Source organism: Trachymyrmex septentrionalis, unplaced genomic scaffold (assembly GCF_001594115.1).
Source record: "Trachymyrmex septentrionalis isolate Tsep2-gDNA-1 unplaced genomic scaffold, Tsep1.0 scaffold8, whole genome shotgun sequence".
Lineage (NCBI taxonomy): Eukaryota > Metazoa > Arthropoda > Insecta > Hymenoptera > Formicidae > Trachymyrmex > Trachymyrmex septentrionalis.
In genome coordinates this window covers 425131-441650 of record NW_017305987.1, presented here as the reverse complement: position 1 = coordinate 441650, position 16520 = coordinate 425131, and the positions used below count along the sequence as shown (strand labels likewise).

General features: G+C 33.3%; 1 protein-coding gene across 1 annotated transcript in view; it reads right to left on the bottom strand.

Moving 5' to 3' along the window:
* The window catches only part of LOC108754521 (acetylcholine receptor subunit alpha-like 1), a 92903-nt gene that overhangs the window by 4190 nt on the left and 72193 nt on the right, over positions 1 to 16520 (bottom strand). Inside the window, exons 4-5 of the mRNA XM_018496898.1 lie at positions 10333 to 10513; positions 3751 to 4806 (exon numbers count right to left, since the gene is read on the bottom strand). Of these exons, the coding sequence (XP_018352400.1) occupies positions 3751 to 4806; positions 10333 to 10513 (1237 nt within the window). The remainder of the gene's footprint in view (positions 1 to 3750; positions 4807 to 10332; positions 10514 to 16520) is intronic.

Genomic DNA, 16520 nt, shown 5'->3' with positions numbered 1-16520 from the left:
GTGTGTGCGTGCGTGTGTGCGTGCGTGCGTGCGTGCGCGCGCGCGCGCGCGTGTGTGTGTGTGTGTGTATGCGCGCGTGTGTGTACGTATAGAATAATTTAGACACATAAACGAGCGACGTTAACAAGTATCATCATTACGAAGATCGTTTTGCAATTTTCTTAAATGCATATTTATATTTGGACGACTATAAAACGTGCGAATATAAGTCGATGCCAATCAAAAATTAAATTGAAATTGAAACAAATCTCGTGCATGCCAATTTGGCAATGCAAACTCGGATACATTTGCAGACATTCTGCAAGTAATAAGATATATAGTTTTATTCGTAAAAATAATCAAAGCGCTCAAATTTTCGATTGTTCTCGACTCGAATCTCAAACATGGACGTGATAGGTATACAGACTGCGCATTTCATAATCTTATATCTATGCTACTAGAAAGAATTGAATCACAACAGCATCTCTCAATTCAACATCTTTCTTCAATTCGATACCTTAAAAAGAGAGAGCTGTGATTCAAGCTATTTCAATCTTTCTAAACCGGCGATAGTGACATCTTTGAAATGCACAATCTTATTACGTTTATGATTTCACCGAATTCACTAATCTCAAGTATTCGTCGTGAAATCTCATGAAGTTCTGCGCTTCAATGACAGAATTGTACGAATCATCTAGTCAATACAGGTTAATCTCATATAGTGTTTTAAGGATCGACAGGAGTGACAAGTCAATTCATTTGCACCTCATTTGTGGTACAGCTACATATATATATATATATATATATATATATATATATATATATATATATATACTTGCACTCTATTAGATTCTACCATATGTTGTCTCGTAGAAGAAATATTTTGCCATGAAACTCATTTTGGCTTATATTTTACGAAGCTACGAAGCCTATTAAAGAATCAAATTTTGCAATTTTATTCTTTAAAACATTTTAATGAATAAAATAGTATGCTCCTTTTTTCACGATGCAGGTATCTGTTGTTATGCTGATATTTTGTCTCTAAGAAGTAATATTACGTTATAAAACCTTGTTGATTTCTTTTTTTATAAAGCTGCGAAGACGCGTACAGAGCCGAATTTTGCAAATTGATTCTTGAAAATTTTTTAGTAATAAAATTATGTACATCTTAACTGCACTAGAGTACACATCGAGGGAGATATCAGAGTAAATTTTTATTTTGCCTTTTTCCCCAAAAAATAGCTCTGTACAAGCCTTCAGAAGTCTTTCCTGATTACGAATATCGCAATTAAAACGCGAATCGTCTAATATTATAGGCGTAATTTCAGCCTAAAGAAATTCGTCTTCAACTAGAGGTCTCTATAGTCTTTTCTGTCGACTCTTAAAATCTTAAAATTTTAATATAGAGCCACTTCCAGTGCGATGACTAGGTAAATGAAAATCTCTGTTCGCAATACTCCTTATATAATGGAAGTCAATAATCCTTTTATGTCACGCGGACTCGTCGATTACGAAAAATATTTCATTGCGTGTAAAATTATAAAAGCAGTTGCGTATGATACATATGACGTTATTGTCATTCGCATATCGCGGTAGTGACCGACGTACGTGTTATGATCGGAAACCGCCCCAACCATCATACCGGAATGTAACGCAATAAAACGTGCAGTAATCCTCTTCCACAATAGCATAAAGCTCTGCGATATACAAATCACCGTTCCTACTATGAAAGTTGCGCTCATTGCATAGGTAATCTAATGTTTTACAAACCACTATAACTTCTAATAATTTCACGAATTAATTACAATTAAGATCCACTCGTTAAAAAATTATGTATCAAATAAATCGATTCCGATATAGCGCTTTGCAATCTATCTGAACATTCTTTAAACATGATTTGCAGGAAAACTTGCTGGAAATTTTCTCTGACTAGAAAATTGTGGCATGTCGGCGATTGGTGAAAAGTTATAAAAAAAAGTATATATTACTGTTAAGTAAAACACAATGATGTTACATAAAATTATCGTCTCACAGACGACTTTCTCAATTACATTAGCCGTAATTAAAAATGGATGGATTAGCTGTGTTATATTTAAAGCATATTGATATCTAAAACAAGTTTGCTGAGCATTATAAACTTCCACAAACATTTCTCTTTGCTTCATTCAGCTTAAAAGTTACGTGAAAAAGTGGGCGTTTGGTTTTAAGGTCAGACGTCACACTATTAAAGGGCGATAGGGCACAAAAGAAGCATATCGTTATGTATTTCTCTTAAGACATTACATATCTACGAAGTTTTCATACAAATTAATGACTATCAGCTGACGAGGTGATTTCTTTCTGATTTTTCAAGAAATAAGATTACACGAAAAGAATGCGACGCGATCGAAAATTTGGAGATACGCTTCTTATTTTAAACGTTTACTTTTTAATGTAAATATAATCGCTCGAATTAACGAAGACAAAATATATAGCGATTTAATGAAATGGGAATAATAGATTTTATCAAACTGTTGGACATCCAAATTTCTCTCCAAAATGTCACAGCACATATTTTGAAAATTTTTTTCTGCGCTGAACACGATGCTGTCGGCAGAATTTAGCGTGTCGAGATTTTCAGTAAATTGAGGTGAATTGATGCTTAAAATGATGTTTTTTACAGCAAAAAAAAAACTTTTGTTTCTAAATAAAGTCTATGACATTTAAATAAATTGGAACAGAAACTATCCCAACTTACTAAAAATCCTGGTGCGCTACGCAAATTTTGACGACGGCATTTAGCGCGAAAAAATGATCAAGGCATGTACAATACTATGGGAGAAAAAAATAACCTTTTACAAACTATTATATATTCTATTACATAAGTAAATGTTATTCCTATGAGAGTATCTCTGCTATTCTCTACTCTCCAAATGATTGCAATTAAACACTCGATGTGTTTGCACAAGCGATAAAAGCAGTCGCGTACTGTTCATGAGTCTGTGTCAAATGCATCAGTCTCAATTCCGGTAATAATCCGGAGATCGTGGTTTCCCGAAATACATTTCAGGCAAAATGATCCATCGTGCGTATTGTGTGATCCCCGCTGATCTCTTGATACATAATCCGACTCTCGTAATTCGCGAATACGCAATTAAGATTTGTGAGTAATCGTTATCAATCATATTTGTATTATTTACAATAATAACATCAAGAGATCATGTGTGAATTATTTTTGCAGCTACGCGTTAAAAATGAATTAGTTCTCTCGCGAATTTATAGAATACATTTTATGGTAAAGTATTGAAAATTATCTGAATTAACAACTACAAGTCTCTTTCAATTTTTTTTCCCCCTTTATAAAATTCAATTTATTAAAAAATATATCATGATTCTAATATATTATATTCATTATAATTCTACATTTATTTTCATTCATTTATATAGAACATATGTCTACATAGATTTAATTATATAGTCGTTTATTAGTGCAGAGACGAATCAAAAGATAATTCTCGGTACGTTTAACTATTCGTATTTGAAAAAGAAAGATTATTCGTGTAACGTGGATATAAAAGTCCGCATAATTTTTCGCTTTTTAATGTCGTAATCCAATATAACTTCGAATGAACGAGCGCAGTATAATAGAGTATAATAGAACCTATTAAAGCATATCCATTTGACGCGTATTTTTTTTTCTCCAATATCACTTCAATGGTAGCATTATCCGTACAATGACCCGAAACTCACGAGTAAACTAGCAAACATTAAAGGTGCAAGTACGATACTTACGCTTTCGAACTTATCCTTGTTCCTGGCGTGCTGGGCGATGAAGCGGGCGTCGTCGATGGTCTTCTCGACCTCGCGTACCAACGGCTTCTCGAAGGTGGGGCTGACGTCCTCGTGAGCGTATCCAGGGCTAGCTGGCCCAAAGAGGTCGTCGTCCGCCCCCGGCAGTGGCAGCGAGGGTAGAGGCTCCTCGAAGCAGGGTGCGACGGTGCCGACGGTGCTAACGGCGGCGAGGTCGTACCTCGTCGCTGGCGGTGGCAGACCGTGCGGCGGTACCTCGTACTCTCCGCTGAACCTCTTGCCGTAGTACGTGTCGTACTTATCAGTCTCTGGAACATGGAACACATCGGTGAGGATGCCCTCGGGCGGCTTGCCGTTCGCCGCCTCGACATCGTCTTCGTCGTCGTCCTCGTCGTCGACACCGTTGTCATCGATGTCACCCACGCCGACCCCAGGGCCACCCTTGTTCTTTGAATCATCTTCTTCGTCGTAATCGTAATCGTTATCCTTCTTCGGCCGTTTGATCAGGAGAAAACGCGGTAGCACCTGGATGAACACTACCCGCACCCATTTGGACATACGATGGGTGACGGGCGAGCGGAAATTCACGTTTAGCACGGCTATCGTGACGACCACCGACGCGGTCACCATCACCATCGTGAACAGCAGGTACTTGCCCAGGAGTGGCACCGTTAGCGACGTGGGCGGTATTATCTCGGCCAGCAGCAGGAAGAACACCGTCAACGAGAGGAGTATCGAGATCGACAGGGAGACCTTCTCGCCGCTGTCGCTCGGCAAGTAAAATACCAGCACCGATAGGAAGGATATGCCCACGCACGGTATTATCAGATTCACCGTGTAGAAGAGGGTCTTGCGGCGCAGGGTGATGTAGAACACGATGTCGGGATAGGGCTCCTCGCAGCATATGTAGAACGCCTCGTTCCTCACGGCAGGCACTTTTATGATGTCCCACTCGACGGAGATATAATAGTCGGTCAGGTCGATCCCGACGTCGATTTTATTCGACTCTTCGGTCTGCAGGAGATGCTGCAGATCGACCTGTGAACACACAAGAAGAATCGAACGTGAATGGAATTGGATATGGTGTGCACACATAGGCGTAAAAGTGATCGTTTGCGATCTTTACCAAGTATAAAAAGCGCGATCATAAACTCCTTTCTCTGCACTCACAACGCAGAATCGCAACGAATTAGTCTTAGCATTGGTTAATAATAATTATAGTTTTGCAAATAATTGTTGCTTAACAATTATGTCATGACAAGAATGTTTGTCATGATTACAGCATATAAAACATGTTGTGTTTATCATATGTGATTGCAGCATAGAATATATTTTATTATTTACATTTTCAAAATATTTTCAGCGTATTATTTCAATATTGAAATTTTCTAACTTTTAAACGTTTTTATATATATAATATTGGTATAATAATAATAATTATATGTATAACATATATGTATATATATGAACATATACTTTGCACGCAAATAATGTACTACGTATGAATATTTTATTTTAAAACACACATTGCCGTGAAACTCATGTATATTATTGAAATAAATTTATGCTTTACATTAGTAAATAAAATATATAGTACAATTTGCATATTGTATACAAGTTAAAAATAATTTTTATCATCATCATTATAAATTATATCAATAGTAAAAGTTGAAATTATAAAATAAAATATACTTTTTATTATATAGGTATATAAATAACAATAAAGAATTGAATTTTAAAATGTTTTTGTAGCTTGTGATTATCATTTCATGAATATTACTTGCATTTTTCTGTTAAAATTTTCCAAACGTCATAATGTACATAAATATTAGAAAAAATTATAAATTTAAAAGAATATAAAAATTATTTTAGTAACTAAAATGGTTACAATTACATGAAAAAAGTCAACAACAGTTTATTATTAATTTTATCTCATAGTTTTGTATGATATAACGTATGTTTAAAATAAAAACTTTGATCTGCGAGAAAAGAAGTAATAATAATAAAAAATAACACATTTTTTTACTAATTTCCTGCATAAAACAATTTGAATTAAAGATAAACAAATTATATTAAATATTCTCCTTTTTATCCCTTTTCTTTCCTCTCGTTTTCATAAAGAGCATTTTATATATCATCATCCAAAAAATTTACTATAAGTACTAAGCAATACATTTATATTTATGTACACTTATATGTAAAGCATATCGTAATCCAACATCTTCCTTGCATACAATAGCTTTGTAATCCATTTCAAGATTTGTAATCCAACTAATCTTTCGAACGAATCCTCTGAATCCTCGGCTTTCAAACTACGCGTCATTGAAACAATCTTAGAGGCCTAATCCAAAACTGCAATAGCTAAATCCCAATTGTTATTCCATTCCATCGCATCTGGCATCTTAATCCTCAACTCGGCAGTTCGATGCATACCAACATAATCGAAACATACCAACGAGAGATAATCAGGAAACACAAGTACTTAGAATACCTAAAGATTGTTATCTTAGTGTGCTGTTTAATCGGTACTTCGGATAATCGGAGTTACGGAAGGAGTTGGACGGACAAAGCGATGGCGAAATGTGTGTGTGTATGTGTATGTGTGTATGTGTGTGTGACATAGTTCTACATATGTAAGCGCGTTGATGTACACGTTATCCCGTTAATTAACAATTATCTTGATTAGCTTATCAGCTTTTAAAAATTGAAATTAAAAAATTGAAATTTGTCGTATGAAATGGCAAGTAATAATGAATTTTTAAACACATATATTAATATTTTGTTGGAGACATAAATATTTTCTGATATACAATATCATTAATAATTTTGTTTTAAATGCAAGAGATACCTAAGAAAGAAAGAAAAAACGTATAAATGTGAACTATGATTTCACATCGTTCGAATCTGAAGAAGACAATAGCTCGAAAGAGTCATTGTAGCTTAAACTGCTGCGTCTTGGGATTTATGGACTCTACGACTTTTACACGAAGACATTTCTAATACAGCCCTTCGCGATAAATAATACCTCGCAGTTGACTTTCAAAGGTGTTCTGTGAACATATATCCACTTACATTCTAAAGCAATACAGAATGTTCTAAAGTATCGCGCCATTTTCTCTCATGTACAAATGCTTGAAGTTAAAAAGAATTTATTTTAGCTGCTTATTTTACCATCAAGATATTAATAATTTTAATATAATTATTATGAACTTGAAGGATGTCGAAAACATCAAAATAAATTAAGAATTCCAAATTAGACTTTGATTATGGAAATCTTATTCTTTATTTGATTCTTAGAATTTTCTTTTAATGAAAGTTTAATGCGTAATGATTACTCGTATATTTAATAAAAATTTGCAATCTAATAATGTTATAAAATGTTCAAACAAATTGTTGCAAGGAGATCAATTCAATTTAAATTTCAGAAAAAATCTATAACTGGCCGGATATACCCTTGTGTAACTAAATTCTATATTCGGAGAACTTTTTTGACCTACCTGCTGTCAGTGCGCTGCCCAAATTCATTTTATCTTTCGGCACAATTTTCAAAATACGCGATTGTTTAAAAAACAAAGAGAGAGCAGAAACGTGGAAAGGAAGAGAGCGAAAAGAAAACAAACGAAAGAAATTGGATATCTCTAATGGCTGCATAGAATACGGGTCTTGGTTATCTCGAAGTCTACGGAATTCGAATAAGGTTTGGAGAGCAAAATCGCGACCACCATTGGAGTTTCGCTGGATGATCCTCCCTGGACCACTTTCAAGATCTGTCGATAGTTCGATGAGCAATCACTGTTCGTTCACTGCGCCTTTCACGTACATTTTCTCGTGGCGCTGCTTTAATCGGATTCGTTTCCTAATTTTTTTAAATTTCAATCCTTCGTAGGAAATCAAGGTTTTTCCTTTTTAATTTCAATTACAGAAGAAATCAATGTAAAGGCTTAACGACCTATCTTAACTTATCTTTTTCCAACCTTCCAAATTCTGCAGAGTGGAATAAAATTACAAACCAATTATATAAGCCATTATCGCCATCATGTTTTAAAAAATTGTGTATAATTAATTCTCGAATAAAATTAATAAATATCTTCTTGAAAAAACAATGTAATATTTTCTATTATAATATTATTTTTATGTCTAAAGAAATTAGAAATAAATTTTCATGTCATATTTTGACGTAATGGGAGGTAACACTGATTTATACTGCTCTATAATGAAAGTATATTAGCGATAAATTGTTATGATGATTCTTATGATTGTTATGATGATTTATTAACATCGTAATATGCAATGATTTAAAACGACACGTAAAATTGACAAGAATATCTATCAAATCAACAATATCGACAATCTATCCAACTTAAATCATGATTAAGAATTTCACAGTCGTTCTACTCTTGACCATCTCGATATCTTTTTCGCAGTGAAAAATACTCCCGATACACACGCAAGACATGCCGATAGGGGGAAATTGAAACCAAAGCGCGGAAACGGAAGCTATCCGCAGGTGGATGAGAGGTTGATCATTGGCACTGGTGTGTTTTCGAAGTGGCTAGCGGACGAGCTTCTCTGTCGAAATGGCTTACTCTCGTACGAACGTGGGATTTATATCTACGTACTGCTGCTGTACAGCGGTAAAACTCTCGCAGACAGGCGGATTTGTCAGTGACGGATATATCCGTCAGTCAGCGAGAGGAGTCTCGCTTGTCGGATCGAGCACGAAGAAAAACGTAATGGATGAGACAAACAGGCGCCACGGTATGTAATCGCCGAATTGTGATTCGAAATTCATCGATGCTTTCTCTTATTTCTTTTTCTCGTACATATATGCATACTTATTTTGTGTTAGTTTCTGTTAAAATTAGAACTCGTAAGAAAGTAATATCGTCGAGATGTCGCAAAATGCAGCTCTCATTGCATCAATCGGAAATAGGTGCTAAGTAATTTTTTGATACTTTGTGAAATAATAAAGAATAAATTCAGCTGTGTACTATACCGCATTAATATATTAATAAACATAAAAATTCAATTGTAGAGTGCAGGAAAAAATAAAATAAGAGCAAATACATAATCGACTAAAATTTATTCTAAATTTCTTTATTTATCAAATAAAAAAGATTTTTTTTATTTAAAGAATAAATTAATAGAATTTTTTTCGGTCAACTAAAGATAATTTAGAACAATTGCAAAATGCAAATAACGTGTAATTGATGGTTTAAGGGAAGCGAAGCGTTGCAATTTTTAACTATTCAATTTGCCGTACTAATACGCAATTTTTTACTTCTAATTAGCTGTCGGATAAAGTTATCCAGGAAATTACAGTTTTTCTGTTTCTCTTTAGAGCGTAGTAAGACCAGAACATAGACGAGAGGTTGGCTAACTTATGGGCAAAGTTAGCTGAAAAAGCCAATCTTAAATATTTCTCATAAATACTGTTTAAATATTTGTATATAAATTCATCGAAATTTTTTATTTTAATTAAAAATCCATCTTTCAAAATCATGGAAAAAAATGTCAATTATATCTGCATAAATATAATAATTTGTAAATCATTCTGTTATAACTGTGTATTTTTAGATTTACAAACATATAAATACTTATTATTTATCTATTTTACGTAATTTTTTATAAAATATTTTTGCAATAAAAACTATAGTAACTTGTTATAACAAGATTTCTCAACCTTACATTTGTAGAAACTATAAAAGGAAATAAAATATACACATAAAGTATATATAAATAATATAAATAAAATAATTTAGAAACTTTAAACGTAATATATCCATCATTACAAATTAATCCTAACTCGGAATTAATTTATGTAATATTCGTAATTATATCTATGCATTATTCGTAATTATACATATACATAAATAATAATAAATAACATTAATAATATTTTATTTTTATACTTTTTATTTATAAATTTAAAAATATATACTTTATGTATAATACTTTATGTAAATTTAAAAAAGCTTTTATATATATAATGTAGAATTATGATTTTATAATAAAAATAAAAAATCTGACTTTTTCGTAACATGTAACAATATGAGTGCAATTTAATGTAAACAATAAACGTATACATAATATTATATTACTTAAATTATTACTATTTTATAAAAAAATTATTTCATAACAAACAAATTTTTATAATTAAAAAATATCGCGAAAAAAATATTTTTCTACTTTTAAAAAAAGTATGTATATGACATTTGTTTACATTTAAGCTCGCGATAAAATATTGCGCATAAAATATTCTACGCAAACATTCTAATCTGCGTTATACATTAGAGAATGTAAATTCCAATGCTTCACTACATGTGATAATCTTTGCAATTATTTCTACAGAATGTATTTAGAAAATACACATTATTTAGAGTTACCATCTTACAGTTTCTGTTCTTTTTACATTGAAATTATATATTACTTGTGAGATATAATAAAACTAAGAAACTGAATTGTTAATATAAATATTTGACAAGCATAAACTTACAATCTCCAACAAAATAAGAAAATTCGTAGTCGCATCAATTGATTTGACATTTGAATTACAATACTTACTGTATAACCGTCGTAAGTCCATGAACCAAATTTCATAAAACAAGTCTGCTCGTCGAAGGGGAAGTATTCCACGTTGATTTCGCAAAATGATTTATAGATCGCCGGTGGTTTCCAGGTGACCTTCCCAGTGTGGTTTAAAATCGCTTTAGTCATGATGGTCACCTCGTAATTACCATCGGCACTGAAAAAGAAAATTCATAATGCCTTTAAATATTTTAAACAACAGCATAAAAAATAAAGTATCGTCGAAGTTTTGAATAACGTGTTCTTTCATTGATGTATTTTGATTATTCGCCGATTTATAATACTATGCACATCGCACATATTTAAATGGCTCGATATAGCGCATTCGTGTTAAATGTGCGATTACAAACGAAGTGTCACATTTTGACTCTGCGCGATTATCTACGAATGCCTGTGCGATGAAATATTTCATATTTGTTACGAAAATGAACTTGTAAGCTACAACGTAACTTCGTTCTAGTCGAAATCGTTTTCTGGATCATCCCTATTTTGTGAGACTTGCGCTTCGTGACAGAGAAGAAACGCTGTCAACGTGCAGCGAATCTACAACGTCATAGTAGAAAGTTAAAAGCTTCCTGCCATACGTAAAGCCAATAGAAACGGTACCAATCGATATTCCGAATAAAGCGAGGCGACGCGACGCTTCAAATATTATTGTGTGAAAATTTGACAAAGCGATGTACGCTTCGGTGCGTACATTGAACACGAAACAACTGCACCATCTATTGCCGCAGCCATCTTTCTGCTACAAATTCTTCTAGAAATTAACTTGCTCGTTTTTCTGTTCTCTCTCTCTCTCTCTCTCTCTCTCTCTCTCTCTCTCTCTCTCTCTCTCTCTAATTTGAAGAAATATTTAGGAAGCTACTCAGTTTGTTTAGATATCACTATCACATTTTCTTTATAATCACGTAACATCAATATGTATAATACAATTTTTTTTAAAAGAAAAGAAATAATACAAAATGAGTACCTAAATAATAGAGCCTTCCTTCTTTTACTGTTCTTCATTTAATTTGATTTATAAAAAAAAGTAATCTTTATTTTCTCTTAATTCTTACAAAGCTAAGAACAATCATATTCTTACTTCTTATTCTCTTATAAGATCATTAATTCGACGATTTCATGTTATTATCATTCTGCTGTGCTCCAAAATTCTGTAGAAACAATAATTTTCATATTAAAGCCACCTGAGTCAGATTACCCGGTTATTCCGCGTTGTCAGTACGCGTTGCAAAATTTCAAGGAATTAACACCGAACGTTACGACGGTGAACTTGTGGCGGTCGAGATAAGAAAATCTGTTGAATAAACGATACAGCACCAGAGTACCGATGTTATTGCGCAGGACTGAAGAAACAGAGTGCTCGTGAGAAATAAACTCGCCGAAGTAATGCGCTTGCAGGAATTTCTAATATAATACTCGCGGTGCTATGGCCGCACCGTCGCGTCACAGCTGTCGCTACTGCGACCACACTTGTTGCACTATTTTCGGTCGGAGCCGGCCATGGCATTCTTATTAGTTCAGCACACCAGCTATTGCTGAATTCTGCTCTGCCATGTGTGTCGATCCGTTTTGCGCCGATTTCGCGTCAATTCGTGAATTTTTCATCCGACGTCTCGTTCCGCGCACGTGACGACGTTACCTCCGCGACTGACCTCCACTGAATCGAGACGGCGAGGACTCTTTGACATATAGATTGTCGATCGATGAAACAATTCATAACTTTAGGTATTGTAGTATAAGTAGCATTGTGAGACATATATATACAATTATAAGGGTGTTCTAGATTTATCAGATTAATGTTAATGACAAATTCCTAAGATCATTTCGAGATGAAAATTATAATATTGAAATGTCGAGGCTACAGTAGTTTTTAAATAAGAACAAGTTGAAATTAATCAATCAAATTGTCCGAAATTTGCACGTTTAGCCATGGCGAAAAGAACGGAAGAGAGAATAGAATTGATTGCTTCAAAAACTTTCACTACTGAGCAATGTGCCATGTCTAAGCGCACAAATTTTGGACAGTCGGTTGGTTAACTTTAAACTCTCATTTAAAACTAATGTATTCTCTGAAATCTGGAGCGGAATCTCATTTTAGAGAGTGAAAATTAAACCAGTTTTGACAAAAAGTGGCTCAATTTTCAATCTTTAAGAGTGAAATTTTATTCTTCAGAATGAGATTCCCTCTAATAGTTTTAGAGAGTAGTGTCGACACGTTTGTAATGGAATTTTCATCTCAAAATAATAGGAATGCCATTAATACCTGTCACCGTAAATTTAAAATATCATGTATTTAAATATCAAAAATAAAAAATAATATTTTATTATTTATGAAATTAAAAAAATATTAGCATATAAGGACTAAATATTGTTTTTTTATTATAGCTGCAAAAAATTGAGAATTTTTACAATTCTCAAATCAAATTAAAGATCTACGAGTATTTATTTGTAAAAAATTCAGCGTATTAAAAAAATAAAAATTGCCAATCTACGAAACTAGCGAGTATTACAGGAAACACACACAACAAATCAAGAAAATTTAAACGTTATATGCACAATATAAGTCTTTTACGTTAACTGTTCGTGAAATGCGAGCATTTGTTTGCAACAAAAGTTGCATATTGGATAAAGTTCGCGCGTCTGCAAATCCTATTATACAAGCTTCTGAGCGTTAATGTAGGTCTCCTGCACTTTGTGGTCATCCGATAATTATATTTCTGTTATCAAACTCTGTATAGAGGCGCGCGAAGCTAAAAATAAGGGTGACTCACCTAATTGTTACAGCTTAGCCTACAATACTTGTTGCAGAATACAGGTTGCAGCGAAAATCGCGAAATATAAGACCGACTTTCTAACTCAAAACAATTATATCAGATGCACTGGCGGATTTTTCAATAAATTTTATTGTACGTCTACATTTTACTTTCGTTTGTATGTGTAATCTGGCATTACGCTCAAGAAAATTTGTTCTGACAAAAAATAACTGCCATCACTAATTTTTAAATCACATATCATATTTCTGTCATTAAGACAATAATATTTTGCGCTTCTGCTTTTGTCGCAGTCTTAAAGCTATCAAGTGTGTGATTTGCTTTGCAAAAAGTGATTGAAATTAAAAATTTATTTTTTTATATAAAAATAAATTTTGTATACATATGAAATAGTTCAACAAATATATATAATAAAGCTCGAAAGAATCTATCAGTGAAAAAGCTCTCAGAGCCTACATCAGCTATTCGGATGCACAAAAATTCTTTATTTTTCGTGTAAATGTAACGAAACAAATAAAATATACGTTTCAACCCTTCAAATCCTTATCAATATAAAATATAAATCGAAATTACATAATTAACGCAAATTCCAAGTTAATGATTCCCGAAAAATTACGTACATTCTTCTTTATCCAAATGTCAAATTAGCTATGTAATAGCCCAATGAATATCAAAATTATTACATTATACAATAATAACATAAAACTTACATAAAGAAAAATCGAAGCCATATGCATTGCGTCACTACGTAAAATCACATCGCTCATCAAATTGTCAGATTTGCCGTGTAGTCATTCAAAAGAAACACGAAACGAAAATTAGAGAATTATTAAAATCATTTGTCATAGTTCAATAAGAGATCAATATTTATATTTAGCAATACAATTTTATAATTTAAATAAAAATATTCTAATTTTATTCCATTTTTTTAAAAACATCTCTACTTCTTATTGAAATATCTTTTGATTTGAGTTTTAAATTGCTACCAAACTGTGTTTCTTTCAAATACAACACAGAAAAATTTATAATTTTTCACTTTTGTTAAAAAATACATGTAATACATTCTTAAAATGTATCAAATAATAAAACCAAAGTAGAAGTATTTTGCCCATTATTTTTGAAAATAAATCGCATCTATCACGCATCTATCAACCGTGCTCTAATTACGGCCGATCGAACGATTATCTTCGTGAATAGTGAAAGGAAGCAGCTGTTATAATTTGGTAAGTGGGCCAGGAAAGGCCGAAGGTTGATTTGCGCGTAGAACATCGCTTATAAGTCAACCGTGCTAAACATCACATTGAAAGTGTTCTCGAGGTAGGTATCATTAGAACGGAACAGCGATAAGAGCGACTCGCGTGGTTGATAATACAGGACGACGGCTCAAAAGTGACATTTTAATCGCGGCACGTAGTTAGACGATGCTTAAGCTTTGTTCTCAAGGCGAATGAGATTTCCCGGCGAGAGGAACATTCGCGTTGTTATGGGAACGTTACATAATCTCGGATGCTGCTACATTATATTCTGCTGCCAGTCAGCGAAAGATAATCGTTCACTTAACGATGAAACGATTCAAAGTTGTCGTTGTGATCACGATTATTTCGTATGTAAGCGTGAAGAGATTGTCTCGTGGAAATTCCATGGGGTAATAAAATAAATAAGATACGACGTTACAAATAATGTTCCTTCCGGCAAATCTTTTGTGAAGAGTTACATAAAAGCAAAATTAAGAGATATCTGTACATTTTTGCATTCTGAGGTTTTACGATTATGATTCATATACAATCGAGCTTAAAAGATACTTAAAAATACTTAAAAAAGAGTAAGAAATTTCTTACGGAAAATCCATGTGTTAATAAAATAAATAAGTAAAACAACATGACACTTCAAATAATATTCCCTTCGATGCTTTTTTTTGAAGAGTTATATGAATGTAAAATTATATATTGGAGATATATACTTGTACATTTTTGCGTTCTGAGATTTTATAATTGTGATTCATGTAAAACCAAGATGACGCCTAAAAAGAGATTTAAAAGAAGAAGAAGAAGGGAAATTACAATGTTCCACAGGCCGAGCCATAATTTTTGCGCTTCGCCGGTTAAAGACAAAGTGGACGCTGCAAGTATCGTAAGAAACGACGGGCGCGTTCTGCGAGTTACGTCAAGAAAGTTCGAAGACTCAATTAATCACGTTTTTTTCGTGCTCCAGACGTGCTTTATGGCGAGTTTCTTGCACAGGCACGTCATGTAAATCTCAGAACTCTGTGCAAGTAGTAAAACCACCGCCGACTCCAACTCGACGGCTTCGAGGGCCACGGCATCGTCTCGTGGCAATCTTAATGATAACGTCTTTCCTCTCCCCGTTCTCCGATTCGATCGTCCCTTCCGGAAAGGCCAGACGAGTTCTTTAAAAAAAAACTTCTCTTTCCTACGTGGCTCGACATTATGAAAGATGATGTTCTATCGCCAGCCAGTACAATTTGTTACAGTATTTCTAACTATTGGATGCTCTAATTGATTGAATCAGTCAGTTGATACTTGAAATATTATATATTATATTGACTCTTTCATGCTTTTGTGTACTGATTAAATACAATCTATAACATATCTTTGTGTCTTTGTAAGAATAACGTACTCTCTAAATCTGAATCAGTGGATAGCCACTAATTATCCAGTGGCATACTTGACACTGGATAATCAGTAAAGTACTAAAGCAATGAATTAAAAAAAGAAGAATGTTTGAGCATTATATAATTAAAATATTAATATTTGCACGTTAATTTCAATCTTCCAATACCATTGAATTTATGCATTAAAACAAGGTTAGCTTTAGGTTAGATCACATAAGAAGGATTAGATAGGTTACGGATCTCACTCACTGATTACCAATGGCATACTTGGCACTGATTATCAGTGATTATCCACTGATTCAGATTTCGAGAGTACCCATACAGCACACTAACGTTGAATCAATATCTCAGAAACGTGGAATTACATATTGCGAACATTGTAGCAACACACAATGCGAAATGTAGATTCAATGTTTGAAGAGACGTTGCAAAAACGTCTAAAGTCCGTTGAATTACAATGTCTGTGAGACATAAAAATTTTTCGTATATTAATTAATTCAGTTTTATTATTAAAATAATATTATTGTGATTAATATCATATTCCGGAGCACACACGACAGAATTATAATTGCAAAAAGAGTTTTCCCTCATTTGGAAATAAATATTCAACTTGAGATTCAATTCGTTCAACATTGTTTCAACGTTGCAGCAACATTAACAATAAATGTAGAAAAATCAATATATTATAGATACAACATTGATGAAACATTGACACTTCAACATTCAACATCTCAACAATATTCTCTCAACAATATTCT